The sequence below is a fragment of the Balaenoptera acutorostrata genome, chromosome 20 (assembly GCF_949987535.1).
Source record: "Balaenoptera acutorostrata chromosome 20, mBalAcu1.1, whole genome shotgun sequence".
NCBI classification, from domain to species: Eukaryota; Metazoa; Chordata; class Mammalia; order Artiodactyla; family Balaenopteridae; genus Balaenoptera; species Balaenoptera acutorostrata.
In genome coordinates, this window is record NC_080083.1 from 47,751,260 (window position 1) to 47,777,040 (window position 25,781).

Consider the following 25,781-nt stretch of genomic DNA (forward strand, 5'->3'; position numbering starts at 1 on the left):
TAGCCTATAAGCTCCATGATAGAAGCCGTGTTTGCCTGTTGCAGGATGTATTCTCCACCCTTAATACAGCATCTGGTACAGGCATACCTTGCAGATATTGTGAGTTGTATTCAAGACCATCACAATAAAGCAAATATCAAAACACAGCAAGTCACATGAATTTTTTGTCTTCCCAGTGCTTATAAAAGTTATGTTTATAGTGTACTGTAGTCTATTAAGTGTGCAATAGTATTATGTCTAAAAAAATGTACATACCTTAATTTAAAAATACTTCAGCAAGTAATAGTAGTAACATCAAAGATCACTGGACACAGATCACCATAACAAATATAATAATAATGAAAAAGTTTGAAATATTGTGAGAATTACCAAAATGTGACACAGAGACACAAAGTGAGCAAATGCTGTTGGAAAAATAGTGCCAATAGATTTGCTTGATGCAGGGTTACCACAACCTTCAATTTGTAGACGGTAACAAAGCAAAATGTAATAAAACAAGATATGCCTGTACATGATGGGTATTCATTCTTATTTGTTTAATGAATGAATAGAATAAACTCATTCTGTTCCTATTACTATTTTTAAAAAATTTTTATTGGAGTATAGTTGCTTTACAATGTTGTGTTAGTTTCTGCTGTACAACAAGGTGAATCAGATATATACATATATATATATATATATATATATATATATATCTCCACTCTTTTTTTAGATTTCCTTCCCATTTAGGTCACCACAGAGCATTGAGTAGTTCCCTGTGCTATACCTGTTCCTATTATTATTTTTTGTTTACTGATTGATGTTATGTACTGAATATTTGTGTCCCCCTCCCCTCCCAATTCATATGTTGAAGCCCTAACCCCCAATGTGGCTGTATTTGCAGATGGAGCCTCTAAGGTTAATGAGATCATAAGGGTGGAGCCCTGATCCAATAGGATTAGTGTCCTTATAAGAAGAGACACCAGAGAGCTCACTCTCTTTCTCTACTGCCCTCCCTTGTACATGCACATCACCATGGAAATGTCATATGAGGGCATAACGAGAAGGCAGTCAACTACAAGCTAGGAAGAGAGCTCTTACCAGAAACCAAATTTGCTAGCATCTTGATCATGAACTTCTAGCCTCCAAACTATGAGAAAATAAATTTCTGTTGTTTAAGGCACCCAATCTGTGGTATTTTGTTATAGCATCCTGAGCAGACTAATACAATTGGTTATTCTATTTATGTCTTGTCTCGCTAAGGGAAGGCCAAGTCTTATATTTCTCTATATTGTTCTTTGAAAAGCATTACATATTTAGTAGATGTTTAAAAAATATTGACTGAGTGATTAAAGTGTAAGCCTTGACAAATATTACTTCTTCTTCCTAAAGTACTTTTCCCTTTCTCTTTGACTGGTTAAATTCTACTCATCCTTCAGGCCTCAGCCTTAATATCACCTCCTCAGAATATTCCGTGTGCTACCTAATCTAAATTATGAGCTTCATCCTTTTTCTTTTTTTATAAAATTGAAGTATAGTTGATTTACAATATTGCGTTAGTTTCAGGTGTACAGCAAAGAGATTCAGATATATATATCTATATTTATATATATATATCTTTCCAGATTCTTTTTTTTCAACTTTCTTTTTTTTATATATAAATTTATTTATTTTATTTATTTATTTTTGGCTGCATTGGGTCTTCGTTGCTGTGCGTGGGCTTTCTCTAGTTGCGGTGAGCGGGGGCTACTCTTCGTTGTGGTACGTGGTCTTCTCACTGTGGTGGCTTCTCTTGTTGCAGAGCACGGGCTCTAGGCATGCGGGCTTCAGTAGCTGTGGTTTGCAGGCTCTAGAGTGCAGGCTCAGTAGTTGTGGCGCACGGGCTTAGTTACTCCTCAGCATGTGGGATCTTCCCAGACCAGGGCTTGAACCCATGTCCCCTGCATTGGCAGGTGGATTCTTTTTTTTTTTTTCTTTTAATTTTTTTATTTATTATTTATTTATTATGTTTTTTATTTTTGGCTGTGCTGGGTCCTCGCCTCTGTGCGAGGGCTCCCTCCAGCTGCGGCGAGCGGGGGCCACTCTTCATCGCGGTGCGCGGGCCTGTCACCATCGCGGCCTCTCTTGCTGTGGAGCAGAGGCTCCAGACGCCCAGGCTCAGCAGTTGCGGCCCACGGGCCCAGCTGCTCCGCGGCACGCGGGATCCTCCCAGACCAGGGCTCGAACCCGCGTCCCCTGCACTGGCAGGCAGACTCCCAACCACTGCGCCACCAGGGAAGCCCGGCAGGTGGATTCTTAACCACTGCGCCACCAGGAAAGCCTTTTCCAGATTCTTTTCCATCGTAGGTTATTATAAGATAATGAATATAGTTCCCTGTGCTATACAGTAAATTCTTGTTGTTTGTCTATTTTATATATAGTAGTGTGCATCTGTTAATCCCATACTCCTAATTTATCCCTTCCCTCCCCTTTCACTTTTGATAGCCATAAGTTTGTTTTCTATGCCTTGTGAGTCTGTTTCTATTTTGTAAATAAATTCATCTGTATTATTTTTTAGATTCCACATATAAGTGATATCATATAATATTTGTCTCTCTGTCTTACTTCACTTAGTATCCTCTAGGTCCATCCATGTTGCTGCAAATGGTAATATTTCATTCTTTTTTATGGCCAAGTAATATTCCTTTATATATTATATATATATATATATATATATATATATATATATATATATATATACATATACATACATATACACACACATATCTTTTTATCCATTCATCTGTTGATGGACACTTAAGTAGCTTCTATGTCTTGGCTATTGTAAATTGTGCTGCTATGAACACTGGGGTACATGTATCTTTTCAAATTAGCTCCATCCTATTGTTCTCTCTCACAGAGTCGTCATTCTTTTCCTTCATAGTATGTATGGTAATTTTAATTATATTTGTTTACTGTAAGTTCCTTGAAGGCAGGGACTTTGACTTTCCATGATATCCCCACCACCTAGCACAGTGCACTGTACAAATATGAAGATATATTAAAATATTATAAATTTTTGGAATATCTGATGATTGAATGATTTGACCACTTAACTTATCTCTTATTGGTCATAACTTGATGCTTTTTTGACTCCCCCTCTCTGGACCCAGAGAACATGCTGGCCTTGCCCACATGTCCTTGAGGGATTTAAAGTCTAGGCAGTGTCTGAAGTGTTGAGGCTAATCAGAAGATGCATCTTGGCTAGGAGGGCTATGCAGACTCAAAGGTAAAGAGATCAATGGTAAGCAAATTAGCTTGTTTGGAGCGGAGGCTGTATAAACTTTGTTGAAATGATGGTGTTGGGGACAGTTGATAAGCTTTGGGTTCCAGGCTGATGACTTTAGACTGATAAAATAGACCAAGGGAGCTGCTGGTGGTGACTGAGCTGGGGAGTGACCTCATGAGAATGGAATTTGAGAAAGATTATGCTAACAGCTGAGGATTGTGTGAATTGGAGGAGAGAGTAGGGACCAGGAATGCAGCAGAGAGGCTGCTAGGGAGTCTAGGCAACTCTAAATTTCTATTATGATAGGATCCTAGATGGTTGAATCTGAAAAAAAGATGGAAAATGGAAATGGTTCCGAATTACTCATTTATAGTAAGAAATATTCTTATCCAATTCCTTCTCCTGAGGGCATTAAGATTCTAACCTTCTAACCGGAAGGCAGCTTGGTGACTATAGACTTCAAACCAAAAGAGCTAATTGAATGATCTTACTGGCTATTATCTACTTTTCCTCAGAAGGGACATATATGTCTGACTGCTAGACAAAAAATATCTGTATCATTTGGAGAGGACACCAACCAAATAATAGATTCTTTATTTCTCCCTTTTCTAGTTTCTAGAGAGACTTTCATTGTTCTCTAAATAAATTGCACTGCAATGGATTAAACACAGACTTGATTTATTCCAGTCTTGAGTATACACCATAGTGGTCTTAAATAGACTTTGTTATTATTCTTGGTTTGTTTTTGTGTCACAAATATATGATTTGGGAGATAGGTGATAAGCTAGGTTTAAAACATACTGAGTTTGAAATGCCTCAGGTGAGAAATGTCCAAAGGTCAATTGGAAATGTGAAGCTTGAACAATTTAAGAAAGAAGCTGGCACTGGAGATATAGATTTTTCAGGTAGAATTAAATGCTTTCTTTTTGGGGTTATGTTATACCTTGTAAAACCTTTGTGAGACTATTTATCATTATATTAAAACTCTGTTTATATATCTGCATCCTCCACACCAGACAGTGAGCTCCTTGGGGCCAGCGGAAGCCTCTCACTCATCTTAGTAAACATACCTGCACACTGTGGGTGCTCATTAGGTGTTGGTTGAATGAGTGAATAAGAGTAATGTAGATAAAGGCGATAAAGGAGAGGAGGGTCAGTGACATCTTTGGTGTTGTAAGTACAGCAGAGAAGGCCTAGAGATATCTAAGACCACAGATCTAGCCACAGACAAGTCACCAGTGGAGTGCTAGGGGGGAAGTCAGAATTCAAGAAGTAAAAGAAGAAGCTGGTGGAAAGGGAAACCGAGAAAAGAGAATCATCTTTAGCATTGAAAGCACATCCCCAAATGCTGAGAACAAGTGCCTGCTAGGAGTTTGAATCACCTCCTCCTTACTGAGAGCCATCCATGCTGTAGGCGCCAGGCCAGCTCTTTCATTGATGCCTTCTTGCTTCCATGCTCCCTTGGGGGCCAGGCCTCTCCCAGAGGGAACCCCTATCAGCAATTCCAGCTCCCACTGTCGCCTTAGAGTAGTGTCCTGGGCTCTTGTCCCAGGTCTGCCGTGACTCACGGTGTGACCTCGGGCAAGTCACCCCCTCTTCTCTGGGTCTCTAAAGCTCCTTGCAGCTGTCAGGATGTCTGGGAGAATGCAGTTTGGATGACTGGTGAGGATTCCAACTTGCTCTCTGCTGCTTTTCATCTGTAAATCGCTTTGCCAAACACCAGCTGTCCTGCGCTCTGCTTTCGGTCCTCAGGCGGGCTCTAACCCACCTGTCGTTGGGCCCCCCCAGCATCCTCCTCCCACAGTTCAGTTGGCAGATACGTCTCCAGGCGGCACTGCCTTGACCTCAGCACAGAAAATAGCTTCAGCCATTTAGGCTGACTGTTGAGTGATGAGGCCAAGCACATGTAGCTCTCTCCACCTGAACTATAACAGCCAAGGAAACGAAGTTTGAGGACCTGATTTAAGTGCTCTGAGAGCCGGTGCTACCATGGTCCTTGAAATTTTGATTTTAGACACCTTTCTACTCCTTTTCTGCCTTTACCTTGGGTGCTGTGGGCCTTAAGGGTCTCTGACACTTCAGGTGACTCATTGCTTTTTTCCTCCTTCCTTGGTGGCAAGGATTCTTAGATACAGAGGACTCTGGGTTAATCACGCTCCTTGATTTATAGCCTTCTTTCGTCAATGGTTCATGCAAGGCCTCTCTTGTTTAATTGTTTATTTATTCCCTTTTATCTCATTACCCTTCCCATCTAAACTACGCTCAACATTACAACGTTAGGCAACCATCAGATATTTTTAATGTGTATTTCTTTTGTTTGTTTGTGTTCTTGAATAACAGATAATGTTTCTAGTATGCATGTATTTTAAGATTTTTAATATATTTTATTCCACCTAGTGTACCCAAAATGTTATTTCAAGATGTAATCAATAAAAAATTACTAAGGAGATATATTACATTCTTTTTTTTTTTTTTTGGTCCTAAGTCTTCAAAATCCAGTGTGTGTTTTATAGCATTATCTCAACTTGGATGCTAAATTTTCATCATAAATATTTGATCTGTATTTAGATTTCATAAAATTCACAGTTGAAAAGTAGATTCATGTACATGAGTTGTTCCAAACATACTTTAAAATTTTCCAGTAACTGAATCAAATACCAAAAAAATCATTTTCTTTTAATATTTGCATCCAAATTGAAAAAATTGCTTCATTTTAGAATTGATTTGACTTTGAAGCAAAAGCATGTCAGTTTCACAACTATGTGCAAGTTAAGTAAATTTACCAATTCTTGTGTCAATCAGTATTATTAACATGAAATTCAAAGAGATATTGCATAAATTGGAAAGCAACTCTAAGATTTATTAACACCAGCAAAACATTTAAACTTTTCTTGTCGTTTTTGCAGCCAATTTACATAGAACTGTTGATTATAATTAAAATATTCTGTGTGTTTATGTTAGAAAAATGTGTATTGATTTGCATTATGAGAAGTTTCAATTTTAGCATAAATTCTTGTACCTATCTAGCTAAGTCACAAATAAGCATTTTCTTTCCTTGGAGCTTCAATTTTAGCTCGTTCATATACAATACGATATCAGTGAGATTGTATGCATATATTTTTAATTTATAGAAATGTTATCATGGCTTATACCTCATTCAATTTCTTACTTGTCACTACGTTTCTTCTGTGTATGCATCTAATCCTTTGCTTCTAACTGCTACACACTCTTTCATGGTGCATGGTGCATCTTACCCAGGGATTCCCAGTGATGGAGACCCAGATTGCTTCCAACTCCTGCTACCACAAATCATGCTGCAGACATCCTGTTCATGTACCTTATGAATTCATGTGAGATTTCTTTCAGATGTATACTTAGCTTGACTGCCCTTCTAAATCACAAAGCAGTACTCCTTCTATCCCCCATATTTCTTAGCTTTTCTATTTTTTCTTTTTTTCTTTATTATTATTATTTTTTGGCTGTATCAGGTCTTAGTTGCAGCATGAGGGGTCTTTCTTGAGGCGTGTGGGATCTTCCGTTGTGGTGCAGGCTCTTCACTGTGGCGCGCGGGCTTCTCTCTAGTTGTGCCGTGTGGGTTTTTTTTCTCTCTCTAGTTGTGGCGTGAGGGCTCCAGAGTGCATGGGCTCTTTAGTTTGCAGCACGTGGGCTCTCTTGTTGAGGAGCACGAGCTCAGTAGTTGTGGCACACGGGCTTAGTTGCCCCGTGGCATGTGGGATCTTAGTTCCCCGACCAGGGATCGAACACATGTCCCCTGCATTGGAAGGCAGATTCTTTACCACTGGACCACCAGGGAAGTCCCAGCTTTTCTATTTCTTTGCCTTTCTTTTTTCCTTCTGGGAGACATTCTCTCTTTTGTCTTTCAATTCCCTAATATGTTTCCCAGCTGTGTCCATTCTGCTACTTTTCATATCTATCGTGTGCTCTATTTTAGTTATTTTTATACCTAACATATTGCTTGTTTTACTAAAGTTGTTTTTCTTATTTCAACTATTTTTTAAAAATTTATTTATTTATTTTTGGCTGCATTGGGTCTTCGTTGCTGTGCGTGGGCTTTCTCTAGTTGTGGCGAGCGGGGGCTACTCTTCATTGCGGTGCGCGGGCTTCTCATTGCAGTGGCTTCTCTTGTTGCGGAGCATGGGCTCTAGGCACGTGGGCTTCAGTAGTTGTGGCACGCAGGCTCAGTAGTTGTGGCTCGTGGGCTCCAGAGCACAGGTTCAGCAGTTGTGGCATTCGGGCTTAGTTGCTCCGCTGCATGTGGGATCTTCCCGGACAAGGGTTCGAACCCATGTCCCCTGCACTGGCAGGCGGACCCTTAACCACTGCGCCACCAGGGAAGTCCCTCTTATTTCAACTATTATAATTTTCTGTATGTGATGTTTCTGTTTGGTTCTTCTTTATGTTTTCTTGTTCTGGTTTATCTCTTTTAGCGTGTTTATTATGCTACTTTTAAAATCTTGGTCTATCTGTTGTCATCTTTCTACTTAAGGTACAATCTGTAATCAAGTGGGTTGTATCCATCTGAATTAGTTGTGCTCCTCACCTGTCTTGTTACTTGGCCCATGGGCATGTAGGTTGCTCTGTTCAGCAATGTGTACCAGTGCCATTTAGCTCAGGGGGTGAGGGTCAGGGTTGAATGAGCCGTAAGACTGAGAACCCCAAGCACCAAAACTCCCAAGTCAGTCAGACCCAACCTCACTAAATAACTCCTCATGTCAGGGCTTCACCTTTTGCCCCCACCTTCCAAGGGAGAAGCAACCTTAGGGGAAGTACTTCTTAGATTGCAGTTCTCCTGCTATGAGAGTTTAGGGGATGAGGAAGGGAAACAACTGTCCAAAGTTCAGTTTCCCCTCCTATTTTTTATTGGCTCCTCACAAGCACAGTGCGTCTTCAGTGCCCTGATGTTACTCTTACCAGCACCTGGATCAGCGGTTTGAGTCATGAAGGTGATGGCACATGATTGTTTGTTCTAAGACACTGGCAGAGGAAAAGACAGATGAGAACCCCAGAGATCCTCTTCTTTTTTTTATCATTCCACAGCCATGCCTGGCCACCTCCTGCCGTAAACCAAAGCCACCCCTTTACCACACACCACACCAGTTCAAAACAGGACCCCCCCCTTCACCCAAGGGGTATCTCACAGTTTTCTTCATTTCTTGGTGTTTTCTGTTTATAATTCTTTCGCCGTTGACCTTGGGAGAGGGAGCAGCCGTCACACTGGTTCAGTCAAGCTTAAGGATTTTGATTACTTGCTTTGTGCTAGACACTGCTCTAAGTGTAGCATCTGTATTAACTCATTTAATCCTTACAATCACCCTGTGAGGTTATATTAGCAGCCCCATTTTACAGACGGGAAAACTGAGACAGAAAGAAGTTAACTAGCTTGCCTAATGGACAAATCAATCAGGACTCTAACCCAGAACTCTTAACTCCTGAGTGGACCCTCTTAACCTCTGCCTTGCGGCAGAGCCCGATTTACCCAGTGTCCTCTACAGAGACATATAAATGTAGTGTTGGCCAGAGCTTTGCCCCATTATGTCTAGCTTATGAGACACTGGCCGGAAGAGGTGGGGGGAGGTGACGAGAACAAAGCATTAACAGCCAGGCATGCTGTCAGCATCATTTGATCCCAGGCAGGCAGGACACAGGCCCTACATGGTTAGAGGTGAAGGGAGGAGGACGTGTGAGTGTGTGGAAGCCCAGCCCAAAGGAGGACTGATGTCAGTTCTCTTCTGTGCGTTTGTCCAGATTTGACATGTGGTGTAAGCTGATTGGTGTGAATTTCTGTTCTGCGTTTTCCATCTACTGAGTGTGAGGTTCTTCCAGTGGCAGCATTCAAGTGGCTGGAGCAGCTCTGGCTGGGGACCACCCGATGCCTCCCCAGAGGCAGTAGTTAGGCTACCAGTACCTGCTACTATGCTTGCCTCTTTATACTTCTGCCTCTTCCTTCCGTCTCTCTACCTTTCCTTTGCTCTGATTGGTCAACCCTGCCCTAGGTCCTGTGAAGGGTACTCTAGGTGGATGAAATTGGAAGGTGAAAGTCAGTGGCCGTGAAGCAGAGAGTGAAAGTGAAAGCTCTGACTCCAGTTCTTGGGGGTCTCATGAACTGTGGGCATCATGGGTTTTAGTAATAACAGGGCTAGTGTCAGGTATCTTGATTCTCGACACAGCTCCTTCAGGGAAACCACAGCTCCCCTCTAGTAGCTTCTGAAGTGCCAGCCACTTTTTTAGCTGGGGTTGCTTAAAGAGAATCAGAAACTGATTTGAGGAGCATCTCCTCCCCCACTGAGGTTTCAGGCAGGCAGGTTCCTCGTCTGAGTGTCGCTGACAGGCAGGCTGCTGGGCCCCAGGGACCAGTTACATGCTTTCTGAGCCACAAATATTTCACACTGTGGGTACCCAGCGGCCGCCCTTCCCCTCCCCCGTTCCCTTCCACCTCTTTCTCCTTCCTAAACCCACACCTTACAGTCAAGTTAGCCACGGCCACCTTACTCGTCCCTCCCTCCTGTGGGCCCCTCTCCTGGTGTTCCTTCCGGGAAACCTGAGACACCAGAGCACACCTCTAGCTCCCTCTGGCTCGGAAAACAAAGTGAAATTGACAGCTATGTTTGTTTCCTATATGCCAGAGATGGTTTGTGGTGTCTAACAAACATTATTTCATACAAATCTCACAACTTGAGAAGGATATGTGTACTGTTAAAGGTCCTGAGGGTCCTGGGCCCAAGATTTAGAAATGGCAAAACCAGGATTCAGACCTATGCTTGTCTGCCTCTAAAGTCCACACTCTTTCCATGTTTTCAGATCCCCCAGCCCCATTCTGCGTTCCCAGTTTTCTAACCTCAGAGCTCTGTTCCCAAGCAGTCTGGATATTTTGTTTTGCCTTAGAATTAAAAAAAAAAAAAAAGAGGAGAAAGAAGAAAGAAAGAAAAAGAAAAGAAAGGAAAGGACAGTTACAGCTGCCTGTCTTTTGGGGATCATATTGCTTCACAGAATGATTAGAATACCTTGTTTTTCTATTCAACATCTCATTCACTGGTTATTTTTGAACTTTTAAACCATGGAACTATTTCTTACGAAATGACCATGGGACCTCCAGTATATAAAACACCTAGGAGTGGTGCTGTTTGAAGTGGCAGGGGATGGGGGAGCCCCAAGACCTGGCCCCTCTGTGTCCCTGACAGCCAGAAGCAAGCTAAGGAAGCCTTAGGTGTCTGTTGAACACACTGAAAGCTCCTGACTATCTCTCACTTTAGAGATGAGGAAGCTGGGGCCCAGAGAGGGGAAGCGACTGACAGTCAGAACTAGTAGTGTCTGGCTCTCGCAGCTTCTGGCCTGCAGCTTTCTACACTGTGGGTATCTCTGCACCTCGTCCAGGAATGGGATGCGGGTGGGGGTAGAGAAAGAGGAGAGGCTGGGCTTCCTCTTTCCTCCTTCCTCATCACCAACATACTGAGCTCCCAACCCCCTTGGGGAAGGAGGTAGTACTTCCCCAGGAAGAATACTGAAGGGTGGAAGCAGAGGCACGCGGGAGCAGGGGACGAGGAGTCGGAAGGAAGAGAAGGCTGGAAGGGGGAAGGGGAAAAGAGCCAAGGAGCTGCCGGACCAGCCCAGGACCAGGACTGGCCTAGGGTTTGCGTCCTGGTCTTGCTCTAGGGTCCCCTTGGGCAAGACCTGCCCCCCTTTCCTGCCTCAGTTTTCTTTGAAGGCTTCTCTGCTCGCCAGCGGTGAGAGCACGTATAGGGTCCAGGACGGGCAGGGTGGGGTAGGAGCACCGCACACGAGCAGCCGGGCTTAGCTGGCGCAGCTCCGCCTGTGAAGAGCTGAACGTCTCGCGGTAGCTCCGAAGTCTCCTGGGCCTTAGATTCCTCACCTGTCACACCAGACGGGATGAGACGATCTCTAAGGGCCCTTTTGGCTCTGAAAGATGTGGGACCTGGAGCCCGTGCTTAGGGAACCCAGAGAATGGGCAGATGTGGGCTCCACGGCACCAGGCGTTCTGTGGTCTAGCAATCTTGGGGGTTTTTTGGGTTTTTTTTTTAATGTATATTTTTAAGTCTTTATTGACTTTGTTACAATATTGCTTCTGTTTTATGTTTTGTGTTTTTGGCCGCGAGGCATGTGGCATCTTAGTTCGCCCACCAGGGATGGAACCCTGCACTCCCTGCATTGGAAGCTGAAGTCTTAACCACTGGACGGCCAGGGAAGTCCCTAGCAATCTTGTTTTATGGGAGAGGAAAGTGAACCTAGAAAGGCAAAGTGACTTTTCTGCTTCTCTCAGCTTTATTTCTCTTCAACCTCTGAAATGTAGAGCCATACAATTCAGTTCAAAGCAATTCTGTGCAGTGGAGAAGCTTTTTGTTGTTGTTTTTCTGAACATTTTTTTTTGACTTTCAACTTTTTTTTTTTTAAATAAAAACAGTACATGCTCGTTGTAAAGACTTCCATTAATACAGGAAGTGAAAAAAGTACAAACTGCAAATTGCTGTCATCCTCCTGTCCTTACCCTTTGTGTCCTTAGGGGTGTTTCCTGTTAACATTTTAATGGTATTCATCCTGACCTATCTGATGAACCCACAAATATATATGTGTCCCCACCCCCCGCCATGGGATTATAATATCAATGATTCAGGCACAAACTTTAGAATCAGACACACCTGGGTTCTAATCCCAGTTTATAGCTAATTAGCTGAGTGGCCTTGTTACTTGACCAGTTTTAGTCTCAATTTCCTCATGTGTAAAATGGGAGTAATAATATCTACCTTATAGGACTGCAGTGAAGATTTAAGGAGATTTTGTGTGAATGGCACTTAACTACCAGTGCCTGATACACAGTAAGTACTACACACACACACACACACACACACACACACACATACACACACACATCCAGGGGGCACAGAATGAGTTAGAGGTACAGTATATAAAAATGAGACCCAAGTTTCCTGACCTTCAGTCTCATCGACTTTCAGCCAACCTCTCTGCTTCTCACCCTGGCTCCACTGGGCACAAGTTATGTGCTCAATATTTGTTGAATGAATGAAGCTGTGGGGTGGACCCAGGGATTTGAGGTCTGTGGAGTTCCCTGGGAGCCTGCTCTGGGAGATGCAGGGCTTTACCCGGTGGACTGGGAGGGTGTGGGACAGTGTGAGCTGTCCGCACCAGCTGTTGCTTCAGGGTGCCAGGCCGGAGAGTTGAACCTCAGGGCAGAGCTGAGGCCCCAGAGTGGCTCTCAGCTTAAAGGATCTTGGCTTAAAAGGAATGTGCAGTGGGTTGCCTCTGTTCAGGAGGGACTAAAAAAAGCCTCGCCCTCCCCTGGGCTTTGTGTGAGGATTATCAACTGCTCAAGTCAGCTCATCTCTCTGGCTGGACTCTGGCATTTTTGAGAGGGTCTGTTTCCCTGGCCCCTCTGGGTGTCCACTGATTGGCAGGAAGGGGTCAGCCTGACCCAGAGGTGGAGGTCATGAGGAGTGTGAGGTGTGGGGGGAGGGGGATGGGGAGGGGGAGGGGGCCGGTAGCCCCAAACCTGGTGACAATGCACAGTTGTCAGCTGTACCCTGCTGGTGTTTCTTCCTTTTATAGTCAGCAGCAGTTGCTCTTGCGATCACCCAGCCCCTCCGTGGGGGCTCCTGCCCAGGATAAAAGGGGCAGGAGGCAGCCCAGTCTCCCGTCTCATCTCCTGGGCGCCGCATCTCTTGATTCCTTCCTAGGTCCCAGCTCTGCGGAAGAGCCCAACAAGACAACATGCCTCCCAAGAAGCCTGAGCCTAAGAAGGAAGCGGCCAAGGTAGCCTCAGCCCCAGCCCTGGCCTCTGCCCCACCTCCTGAGCTCCACAAGGAACCTGCCTTTGATCCCAAGAGTATAAAGGTAAGTGAGCCTCAGCCACTGGGATGGGGGTGGGCATGACATTCAGGGTCCTCTTTGCCCTGGAGCTCAGAGATCTCCTTCATGGAGGCTGGACCGCGGTGAGGGCTGCGGTGTCCATCCCCCACTCACAGTCCCATGGGGCGTGGAGCAGGTGCTGGGGCTGGTGAGGGCTATTTTGGATTGCAGGCTTTTCTGCTCTGTCTGAGGAAGCCCTGCTCTGTCATCCCAAATTTGCCCAGCAAAGTTGGGAATGGCAGGGAGGTACAACCAACCAACCACCTAAACTTTCTTTAAGGCACTGTGGGGACCACCATAGTGAAGTAAAAAAGACTGTGTGATTTCTTATGGAGAACAGACACAGAATGATAACTTCCAGTGTAACTGGGAGTAGGTGATATAAAGAGCGAGAGAGCCCTGCTCTCTGGGTGCTGGGGTCTGGGGAAGGCTTCACCTGCAAAGACCCTTGCACTGGGTGGGTGGTGAGGGCAGGGAGGCCCTAGATAAGATGAGAAGAGCCTGCTTCTCTCTCCTCTTCCCCACCCAGGTGGACCCCTCCTTCTGTGCCCTTAGCCTGGGCTCCTATCTGGAGCATGCAGTGGCCTGGCCTAGCCCAGGCCGAGACCCTCTCTCTAACCTGGTGTGGGAGCTGGGCCAGGCTCCGTCTGCCGCCGCAGCCCTATTCCCTCTCTGCCCCACCGCGCTCCCCTCGCCCTGAAAGGCTCCTCTCCTTGGAGCTGGTGTAGACCCTGCCTGCTGACTCAGTCATTTTAGGCCTCCCAGCTATCTGGCCCAGCTGCTTAAGGAATGGAACGGGGAGGGGATGGGCCAATGAAGGAGGGGGTCAGAGGCCTCTGGAGACTGAAGCAGTTTTAAGCTTTGGCACCAGAATGTAAGAGGTCAAGTGGCTACTGGTATGAAGGGCTATTAATAGCAGGTTGGGAGTGGTGGGCCCTTGGGTATATCAGCCTCAGGGCAGGGCTGGGGGTGGTGAGGAATCAGATCAAAATTAGAGCTCAGGACCTGGTTCTGTGACAAAGAGGAAGAGAAACTAGCCCCCAGAGCTCTAACTGGTTGACCCTCCCTGTCTCTCTCAGGATACTTCCTAGTACCCACAGCCCTGGGAGACCCTGCCACTGTGCCCAGAACCCTGGGGTTGATCTATGGTAGTCCCTACAAGGGGCGGAATTTAAGCAGAACTGGCTTGGCCAAGACATGGGACGTTCTGGGGAAACTGAGGCACAGGGTAAGACCTTGAAAGTACCTGAAGGTTTTCTAGGTCATACATCGCTCCCTCTCTGGGCAAAGCCTAGCAAGAAAAGCTGACAATCTCCCCCTTCAGGAAACCTGGATTTCTGATTTGTTCTGATAACGCACTGTTCCCATCGGACAGCCTAGTCTGGACAAGAGCTGCCTAGTGGTATCATCCGAGTTCCTTCTCTTTGGTCTCTCACTTCCCTCCATCCACCCACCTTCCCCAATTTCTCACATCTGGTTGCAATTCTCTTTTCCATGTCTGGATTTTCCGGTTCTGGGAGTTGTTGAAATTGCTTTAAAGTGGAAAATAAAATTAGGTATTTTTCATGAAGACTATTTTCACTATTATTATACTTTACCCAGTTCCTTTGCTTAGAAGATTCTTTGCTCAAAAATAGAGCAAAAGTAAACTTAAGCCCAATGTGTGTGGTTATGACCATATATTCAGATGTTATGTTGTTATACTAATTTCTCTTACAATGTTTAATCCTGGGGCTTAAAGTATCGCAAAGTAAGGCAAACTGCACCGTTCCCCAGAAGGTTCATTCAAAGCATCCTTTACCCCATTTAGGGGGTTTCTTTAACTTTCTGACGAACCCTCCCCTACTCCTTCGGCAAAGTCCATTCCTGGGCACAGCCAGTTCTCTTCCCAACACAGTGTAACCCCTCTCCTGCTCTCCTAGCTCGTTCCGGCCACCTCCAGTGGTCCTCATTAACGAGGTCAGCCTCGGATGGGCACAGAGCAGCAGAATCAAGACTAGGAATGGTGGCACACAAAGAAGATGCTCCAGGATTGGTTACCACCACCAGCGGAGAGGGGATTTGAGGGGGTGGTGGTGGTAGATAAGGACCATGAAGTAACATGCAAGATCCTAAATTAAAATAATGACTCATGCTTGTTCATTGTCATTCATCTTCAGAGCCTTCCACCTTCTTCTTCTGTACTCAGATTTGAATTTAGGGGGGAAAACCCAAACTTTACTCCTCTCAACAAATATATTTTGAGTGCCTACTCTATGCCAGGCATTTTCTGGCAAACCCCCTGCCCTGCCGGGACCCTGGCTTCATGGAGTCACAGTACACATAAAGGCATGACAGGAAAACAGGAAGCATCCAGGGCCCGCCTGAGAGGGATGTGTGCCGAAGGAGGGGCTGGGATGGAGGGGGTGAGGGAAGGCTTTGTTGAAGGAGGTGGGTTGAAAGTCAGCATCAAGTAGAAAGGGGAGAGACTGAAGGGGTGGATGCGAGGGCTGTTTACAGCCGCTGGGACGGAATTTACATTCGACCCAAAGGAATTATAATAGGGAGTCAGTGTGGGGTCTAGAGTTATTCAGAGTGTTTCTCTTTCCCTCTCATTTGGAGCCATCACTTAACAAGTGGTGCTGAGAGAGCTTTGGAGGCTGCATTATTTGACAGCCTGTCAGTTGTGGCCCAGTTGTCAGGAGGCCGGTGTTTGACTCTCAGCCCGTAGTCTCCTTCCGTCCTCATCAGTGTCTGCTGGAGGTGACCCGATTGCTGCGGAAGCCGCTTCTCCTTCCCTTTGGAAGGCTTTAGCTGTCCCAGCCCTCATTCCTCTGTGTTTCTCTCCACAGATAGACTTCACTGCTGACCAGATCGAAGGTGAGTACTAGCAACCCCACCTATCCCACCACACTCTCTCTGTTGCGCTTCCTGGGGAGGAGTTGTTGTCACCACCATAATAGTAATCACCACCATCACCATCACCATCATCACCACCCTCATTATCACCACCATCACAATCACCATCATCACTGTCACCACCACCACAATCACCATCATCACTGTCACCACCATCACTATCACCACCATCACCATCACCACCCTCATAATCACCATCATCACCGTCACCACCATCACCATCATCACCACCCTCATTATCACCACCATCACAATCACCATCATCACTGTCACCACCATCACTATCACCACCCTCATAATCACCACCATCACAATCACCATCATCACTGTCACCACCATCACCATCACCATCATCATCATCATCATTGCAAACCCGTATTTGAGTCAGGGTACACAAAGGCGTGACTGGAAAACAGTTATGCAAAATAGCAAGTATAGGTGTGTTCTCTGCTCACTTTCACCTACTACATGTTATTAGTTAAGCACTTTACGTGGATTCGTTTTTTTAATTCTCACCGCAACCCTGTGAGGTAGGGACTATCACCACCCCACTTTACAGGTGATAAAACTGAGGCACAGAAAGGTTGGGTGGCTTGCCCAGTCTCACACAGACAGTTGGTGGTGGAGCCAGGATTCTAACTCAGGCAATCTGATTCCAGACTTCAGTTCTGAACTACTCTGCCAGACTGCCTGGAACATAATAGATGCACAGCAAAAATGCCTTTTTTTCCCTCCACTCTATAATCTCCTATCCAAGATATTTAGAAGCCCTCATTTCTGGTTTGTTATTGGAAAGCCCTCCTTAGGTTACCAGCTCCCTCTCCCTGCATCCTGAAGTCTGCCAAGATGCTCACCCCCTAATGGTGGCAGGACCAGCGGTGACTTGAGGGTGCCTTAGTCCACCTGTGATCTCCATCAGCCCTTCTCCGTCTTTGATGAAGACAATTTGTTTTCTCAACTTAATATAAGTATTATTAGCTTCAAGACAAGCCTCGAGACCTCCTGCCCTCCAACTTAATTGTTGCCCCTCAGCCCTCTTCTGTAGGAGTCTGGTGTTTTGAGAATGAAATGTTTCATCAAGTGATATCTACTTTACAGCTGGGATCCACCCTCACTGCAATTTATCCCTTTGTTTCCCCCACCGAATGCCTCCTGGACATAAAATCATAGGAATTGAAAGGGACCTTGAAAGGTCACCTGATTCAACCCCTTGATTTTAAGCACAGACTATATTTTAAAAATTAAACTAATCCATGAACATGGTAAAAAAAAAATCATATACTACTTAAAAATAAAGAAAATTAAAAATATTTTCCCCTTGCTTTCCTCTCATACTGATCCCCTCTCCCCAAGACAATCATTGTTAATAGGTCTATGTATCCTTTGATAAAAAAACATATAATGTTATACCAGTATGTATGTATGTATGTGTAAAGTTTATACAAATTGAGTCATGTGGTGCATACTGTCCTGCATCTTTTATTTAATATATATTTGGGTTTAACAATGTATAACATAGTACATATTATTATTATTTTTTTTTCTTTTTTATTTATTTATTTATTTATTTATTATTTTTGTCTGTATTGGGTCTTCGGTTCGTGCGAGGGCTTTCTCCAGTTGCGGCAAGCGGGGGCCACTCTTCATCGCGGTGCGGGGACCGCTCTTCATCGCGGTGCGCGGGCCTTTCTCTATCGCGGCCCCTCCCGTCGCGGGGCACAGGCTCCAGACGCGCAGGCTCAGCAATTGTGGCTCACGGGCCCAGCTGCTCCGTGGCATGTGGGATCTTCCCAGACCAGGGCTCGAACCCGTGTCCCCTGCATTAGCAGGCAGATTCTCAACCACTGCGCCACCAGGGAAGCCCCAGTACATATTATTTAATAATATATTTAAATATCTTTTTATATTTAACACCAACAGTTCTACCTCATTCTTTTAAACAGTTATATAGATTCTCACACGTGGATGCACCTTTTAATCCAATCAGGCCCACATTGATAGACCTTCAGGTTGTTTCCAGTTGGGGGAAATAATGCTTTCCCCAGGGAACTTCCTAGCAATGAGTCAAAGGATATGTGCATTTTAATAGTTATTGCCAAGTTTCCCTCCAAAAAAGTGATGCCAGTTACCCACCAATAGGGCATGAGAGATGGCAGATGCATTTTGAAACAAGTGAACTGAGTCCGACTCCATTTTTGCAATACCCTGTGGACACTCACTTTCCATCGATAGTTTGTAGTGCTGTGAAATTCTTAAAATAAATTTTAATTCATTTTAGTTAAATATATACTCAGTGTATATACAAACACAGTGGTACCCATGAGGACTAGAACATCAACTAATGATAAAAAATTCTCATTTCCCAAATGGGAATCCTGGTCAAAGCCAACTGAGACAACTGGTTGCCTCTTTTCTCCGTGAAGATTTTCAGGGCTGGGGCCTGACTCATTCCAGCCTTTCATCCCTCTGACTTTGAAGGCATTGTTCCTTAGGTTGGATTGGAATTGTTTTTGCTTTAATTTTATTCCTATCTCTTCATTTGTTCTTTGGTGAAACTGAAGATGGTTTTCTCCTGTTTTGCTGGAAAGAAGGTTATCTGCAACCAGGAGACTTTGATATTAGCCCTAAATCTGCCACTATTGGCCATGAGACTTAGAGCAAGTCACTTCTTTAAACCTGGATTTTCTTATCTGCAAAGTGAGGGTATTTGGTTCTTTTCAATTCAGAAATTCTGTGACTCTATTCAGCATCTTCTAGATACCCTCCATCTATTTGAAGATAGTTATCAGATCCCTTCCTAGCTTTATGATCTCCAGGTGATATGACTCCAATTTATTTATTTATTTATTTATTTTCTCATAGGAATTAGTTTCTAAGTCCTGACTTCCTTCTCTGGTCCATATTTCCATATCCTTCTGGAAAGGGATCACCACCATTGTTCACTGCTCTAGCAGGCAGCTCCCTACTACAGATCTTTCAGAAGTTTCTTCTGGGACAATGAACTTCATCTCTCATATACCTCGAGATCACACTGGCCTTGTTTTCCTCCTAGTAGTTATCCTAGACTTCAGTGTTTGGTTTTTATGTGCATACCAGCCTTCCCAGCAGTCGGGAACATTAGCTGGTATAGCAGGCCTCTTCCTCCTCCTCCTCTTCCTCACTTGGTTTCCTTAATAGTTGGCTGGAAGGCACATCTGCAGTGGCCTATAAATGAGGATAATAATAGCTATAGCATAAAGTCTTTGTAAAGATGAAAGGGATAACTCATGCAAAGTTATCAGCTCAGAGCCTGGCCCACAGTAAGTGCTCAAATCGTAGGTCATTATTCTTGTTATTTCCCTCCTGTTCCATCCTTCTATTAAATGTCATTCTTCTTTTAAGTAGAGACTCCTACTTTTATTAAGTTTGCCCTCACTCTTCTGAATGAATTAGGAGAAGATCAAAAAGTCTGAGTTCAGATTCAACTACCATATTTATTGAACAATGAATTTGTGCCAGAAGCCATGCTAATTGCTTTAAAAGTTAAAAAAAAATTAAATTGTTCTAACAAAGCTGTGAGGTCAATGCTATTCCTTTTGACAGAGGACAAAGTTCAGTGAGGTTATGTGACTTGGCCAAGATCACACAGTTAAGTGGTAAAATTGGGATTAAACTCAGTAAGAGATTACTAACAGCATTGTTGGAGAATTTACTCTGTGTTAAGACACAGAGTTAAGGTTTTTTACGTACATTATTGTATTGTATTTGAATGAAATTTAAGGACCCTATGAGGTAGGTGCCGTTTATAGAAGAGAAGAGGTTTACAGAGGTTAAATATTTACTTGCCCAAGGTCACACAGCTACTAAGCAATGGAAACAGAATTTGAACTCAATTATTTAGTAATTTGAAAGACATGCAGTTTTATATCTTTGAAATTCATACAAAGCCTAATAAAGAGTGGCAGGTAAATGTCTTGGGGAACCTGCTTTGATATGTGGAATGATTTGTAAATAATCCATATGCAGCATCAAAGGAAATAAGTGTTTCTAAAGTGCTTAGAGAGGATTAAAAGCAGCTTTTCTCCTAAGTAGTTCACACATTCTTCTTAGGTTTATATTGTTAATCTGCTTAGTAAACCGTTTCTTCGCGGGTAGCATGAGGTAATTTCAATGCCATACCCAGTCCATATTATTCCCAGTGAGGAGTTGGTTGAATCCAAATTGATTAGGAATTAAGGTTCTTTGCAAAGGGCCCAGGAGTGCCTTCATTCAGCCTTGCCCCTTGGACACCTGCCCTGGAACCTTCTGGGAGTCTGGCTCCAGAACTAGGAAATATAATAATAACCAGCATCTGTTGATTCCCTGACCACATGCTAGACACCATGCTTGGAGTGCTTTGTAATCCCCCAAGCCGCCCACACAGGTGGACACTGTATCCTTACTTAGAGCTAAGAAACAGAGGGCCCATGGGAGTTAGGAGTTTGCCCGAGGCCACCTGCGGGTCAGTGGTAGCGCTGGGGCGGGCTGACTGTTTCCACGAGGTCACCTTGTCCCGCCTGGGAGCCCCCTCTCAGCCTGGAACAGGCAGTGCTGATATTAGCTGACTTTTGAACAGGTCTTTTCACTTTGCAAAGTGCCTCCACACACTGCCACCTCCTTTGACACTCCTAGTAACTGGGAGGTGGGGCGGGGGGTGGGGTGGTGGAGCCTTACTTTCTGTGCGTGCGCAAGGAAACTGAGACCCAGCCCTGGGCTGCTTGGCAGAGCCGAGAGGAGAACCCAGGAATCCTGACTCCTCAGCCACCGCTCTTTTCACTTCCCTGCCTCTTTCAACAGTCAGCCACCTCACCTGCAAAGGGAAGGATGGGTGGATGGGAGGGGCGGGGGCAGGGGAGACTTCAAATGATGTGACAAGGGATCGATGGAAGAGATCCCAGGCCCAGCGCTGGAACAGGTCGTGGGGCTCCAGGATGCTTCTTTAGTTGTCAGAAGATGGGGTGGGGATGGGTTACAGGGAGCGGCTGGGATGATGGCTGCAGGGAAATACTGAAATGTTTTATCAACCACGCTGAGGCGGATCAGCCCCCAGCCACCGCCTTCGCTTGGCCCCGGGGGCTGCAGCCAGTCTTTTCTCTGCAGAGTTCAAAGAGGCCTTTTCGTTGTTTGACCGGACCCCGAAGGGAGAGCTGAAGATCACCTACGGGCAGTGCGGGGACGTGCTGCGGGCCCTGGGCCAGAACCCCACCAACGCCGAGGTGCTGCGTGTCCTGGGCAAGCCCAAGCCGGAAGGTCAGCGTGGGCCTCGTGGTGTCTCCCCGCCGGCCCTGGGGCTCTCTCCCTTCAAGACCCACCTACCCTCCCCAGGTTACCCTCCTCCCATTGCTAGAATTACCTGGAAGCGCCTGGCACTTAGTTGACCCTCAAAGAGTGTGACTTGGGCTTGTTCTTGTTTTCCCCATGAGGGCGGGAGCTCCTGGGGAGCAGAAGCGACATTCTACTTCTTCAGTGTCTTCCTCTGACACCGAGGGTGCCAGGGACATGGGGCAGGGAAGCTTGGAGGGAAGCTGATAACTGGCCAGCGCCCCCCTCTTCCCCACCAGCAAATTGTGGTCGAGGTGTCACAGCACTGAGCTGTCCTGTTTCTAATGATGGTTAGATCATTGAGGATTGCAAATTATTCATTTAATATAAATTAGAGCAGACTCAAGATTAGCTCTATAACGATGCTTCTTTCACTCGTTTGCATTTGATAGATTTTGGTGAATGAGAGCTTAGAAAGTGGTGCAAGTGGCAACATTTGTGAATGTCACCTGTCACCATGGCAGTCAAGTTAACAGCTGCCCTAACACACATGTCCTTCTGAGAGGACGGGGCCAGGCAGACCTGGGCAGGAGCCCCCAGCCAGGGTGGGCCATCTCTGGAAGCTTCCTGGGCCCCATTTTGGCTCTACTCCCTTCCTTGGTTCTGGCCCCTTCCCCTCCTGCTCTTGCTGGTGAAGACACCGATGGGGGGTGAAGGATGTGGGCCAGAAGGGCCAGAGGACCAGGAGCCTACCGGTGTCAGCAGGGCTTCTCAGAAGTCGAAAGATATCTGGGCTCTTCCACTGTGGGAGGTTCCTGGGTTATAAAAGAAAGCAATGCCAACATTTGGGGTATTTAAAAATGGTTTACCTCTATTAAATTAAAGCTTTTAACACATGACAATGTGGGAGAAGGGTGCTAGTCACACAAGAATCACACATTTTTAAAAATGATTGATTCAGAGTTGCTCCAGGCAGTGTGGTCTAGTGATGGGACCCAAATTTGGAGTTATGCAGAATTTTCTTTTTGCAATTTTGTCAGTTTACCCTTGTGACTGGGAGTCTGTCACGTGTCAGAAGTCTAAGTTGTGAATGTGAGGCCTGCGCTGTGTGGCCCTTGGGGCCCCTCAAAGCCTACTGCTGCCACCTCAGCTCTCTGCCCCGCTGGCCACCTGGAGCTCAGAGGTCTGGGTGGAGCCATGGTCCCTCTTCCCTCCTGCCCTAGTCCTTTCACTGAGAAGAGTGCCCAGCGCCAGCTCCTGCCTGGCTCCCGGGCCTCTGAGCCCTCCGGGATTGCTGATGGGGTGCCCCACCCAGAAGTGGCGGCGGCTGAGCTCTGGGTGCTGCCAGGGACGGGCTAGCCTGGCAGAGCCGGGTGAGACCCCTCCTGACCCTCTGCTCCCTCGAGCTCACGTCGAATCCCCTTTCCTTCCCCGTCCCCGCCGCAAGAGATGAATGCCAAGATGCTGGACTTTGAGACGTTCCTGCCCATCCTGCAGCACATCTCCCGCAACAAGGAGCAGGGCACCTACGAGGACTTCGTGGAGGGGCTGCGCGTGTTTGATAAGGAGAGCAACGGCACGGTCATGGGCGCTGAGCTTCGCCACGTCCTCGCCACCCTGGGTATGCCAGCTGGGCACAAGTGGAGCCCGAGGGCAGGGGGAACAGAGGCGTGGGAAGTGCCCGAGTGGCATATGTTGGGGAGACACGGGGGTCCCTGCGTCCTGAGGATCACATCCTGATCCAGGCCTGTCTTGCTTCCCCAACTGGGTTTGCTCAGCAGGGTGGGAAGGAGAGGAGAGCAGGTTGGCCGAGCAGGGGTGAGGCCTGAGAGGTGGGACCCAGGGCTCCTGTCCTTGTCTTTGCCTCAGTCACTGGGGCCCTGGTCTGCTCACCCACTGGTGGCTGTAGCCAGAGGGAGAGACCTTGGGAACTAGGAAGGGCCCTAAGACCCTTGGCTCCACCCTCCAAAGCCTCTTGGGGAGCTTTGCTATTGCCACTTCCTACATCCAGGAAGTCTTGAGCCATCAGACTCAAGGGGGTGCTTGGGTTTGGCCTGTGCCTCCTTTGCCCATCTGTAATTAAGTGCCCACTGCCTCCCGCCCCAGGAGAGAAGATGACTGAGGCTGAAGTGGAGCAGCTGTTAGCAGGGCAGGAGGATGCCAATGGCTGCATCAATTACGAAGGTATCGGCTCATGCTGCGCTTCCCCGGTCATGCAGAGATGGGGGGTTGGGTACAGTTTGGGCTGGGCTGGGCTGCAGAACAGAACAGATGCAGGAGCTAGGGAATATGTGCACCCCATGGGCTTTGGTGAGCTCCCAGTGGATATTGCTCTTTTTCTATCCTGGGAGTGAACATCATGGCGTAATGGAAGGGGCATGGATTTCGGAGATAGCTCTGTGATATACCAGCTGTGTGACCTTGAGCAAGTCACTTACCTTCTCTGAGCCTTGGTTTTCTCATCTGAGCAATGGGGTGATGCTGGCCCCTTTCCCAAGGTTGCGGGGATTGGCAGAGATAATGTAGCTCATTTCATCTGTGTCAAGTACCAGCACAGAGAATGGACACAGAGCAGTGGTTATGTCTCTTCCTTCCTTCCACCTTCCCCCCATCAACCCCAAATGGGGGAAAGAATCATGGTCTGAAGAAAGGGTATTGGGAAGGTTTGAGGTCAGGCGGTATAGAGCAGGGAGAAGAGGTTTAAGGGGCTGAGAGGGGCCAAATGCAGTGGCTGATTTCCGTCTTCTTTCCCAGCCTTTGTCAAGCACATCATGTCTGGGTGAAGCAGACCCCTCCAGGGTGAGTGCAGCCTCTCCTTCGGGGTCCCTCTGGGGCCCCACAGGGCACTGCAGGGGGCGGAGAACAGCCTGGCCCCGCCCATCAGTCCCCTGCCCTCTTAGTGCTCCTGTCACCTCCTGCCCTGCCCCCTGCCCTCCCTGGTCTTTGCACCTGACCTTGACCTTCATCAGTCACATCCTCCTGCCTCTTCTTGGGTCTCTCAAGGCAAGACCGTTCCCTCAGGAGGGGCCTCCTGTATAGGCTCCTGTGTGTGAGGAGCCAGGTCCCAGGTGCCCTTGACCCTGTTCCTCTTTTCTCCTTTCCCTGACCACCCCTGCGCCCTCCTGCCCAGGCTTGGTGCCGTCCTGGTAGGGGTGGGGTCTGTGATCAGGGGCTGGGGTATGGAGAGTGAGGTAGAGCCCTCTAGTATATCTAGAGTATATCTCACTAGTATATCTAGTGCTTTCTTTCAGGTGCCTGGCCCATGGCCTTAGCCCAGGTGAGTTAACGAGAGGCCCAGAGTGACTGAGCTGGAGTTGGAGTCCTGGACTCTCCACTGCACCGCAGCCCCGAGGACCTCATGGGCCCATAGCCCTCCCCGTAAATAAACAGCTCCGGCAAGGCTGTGCCGAGTTCCCTGATTCCAACCAGTCTCTGAGTTGTTTTTTTAAATGAATTAACTAGTTGAGCTGGGTTTTTGTGAGTCTGTGTGATAATGTCACCTGAGGCCTCATGCATATTCCTCAGAGAAATGAGCAGTGTCTGGGAGCTGGGGGACAAGGGCCAGAGCCCAGAGATCTAGAAACATGAAGGCCAGACCATGAGCAGAGAGCTCAGGAATGGCCTGCAGTTTGAGGAGCTGTAATCAGGAGGAGTTTCATTTCCTTCCAAGGCTCACTCTCCACCTTACGTCCCGTCCAGGTGACAAATAGGAAGAGGGCCACCTGAGCCCTGGGGATACCAAGGACTCCTCAAATAGTCCTTGCTTCTTCTTCTTTTTAAAAAAAATTGTGGTAAACAGGGGGAAGTGTTGCGGGGAGGGATAGTTAAGGAGTTTGGGATTGACATGTACACAATGCCATACTTAAAATGGATAACCAGGGACTTACCTGGCGGTCCAGTGGTTAAGACTCTGCCCTTACACTGCAAGGGGCGCGGGTTTGATCCCTAGGGAACTAGGATATTCTGCATGCCATGCAGCTCAGCCAAAAAAGAGAAAAAGATAACCAACAAGGACCTACTGTACAGCACAGGGAACTCTGCTCAATATTATGTAACAACCTAAATGGGAAAAGAATTTGAAAAAGAATAGATACATGTATATGTATAACTGAATCACTTTGCCCTACGCCTGAAACTAACACAACATTGTTAATCAACTATACTCTGATACAAAATAAAAAGTTTTTTTTAAAAAAAGAAAAAAATTGTGGTAAAATACACATAATATAAAATTTTCCATCTTAACCATTTTTAAGTGTACAGTTCTGTAGTGTTAAGTATATTTACATTGTTGTGTAACCAATCTCCAGAACTTTCTCATCTTATGAAACTGTAACTCTATATCCATTAAACAATAAATCCCCATTTCCCCCTCTCCCCCATCCCTGGCAACTGTCACTCTACTTCCTGTCTCTATGCATGCATTTGACTACTCTAGACAGCTTATGTAAGTGGAACC

General features: G+C 46.3%; 1 protein-coding gene across 4 annotated transcripts in view; it reads left to right on the forward strand.

The window, feature by feature from the left end:
* Positions 1-24,747, forward strand: part of MYL4 (myosin light chain 4) — a 30,449-nt gene extending 5,702 nt beyond the window's left edge. Inside the window, exons 1-8 of one of the 4 annotated variants that reach the window (XM_007175808.2) lie at positions 12,550-12,652; positions 12,973-13,129; positions 15,976-16,003; positions 21,161-21,310; positions 22,770-22,943; positions 23,429-23,506; positions 24,077-24,121; positions 24,561-24,747. In XM_007175808.2, coding sequence (XP_007175870.1) covers positions 13,007-13,129; positions 15,976-16,003; positions 21,161-21,310; positions 22,770-22,943; positions 23,429-23,506; positions 24,077-24,105 — 582 coding nt within the window. In that variant the 5' untranslated portion in view covers positions 12,550-12,652; positions 12,973-13,006 and the 3' untranslated portion in view covers positions 24,106-24,121; positions 24,561-24,747. The other 3 variants (XM_007175806.3, XM_007175807.3, XM_007175810.2) reach the window with 3 other exon arrangements.
* Positions 24,748-25,781: the final 1,034 nt, after the last annotated feature.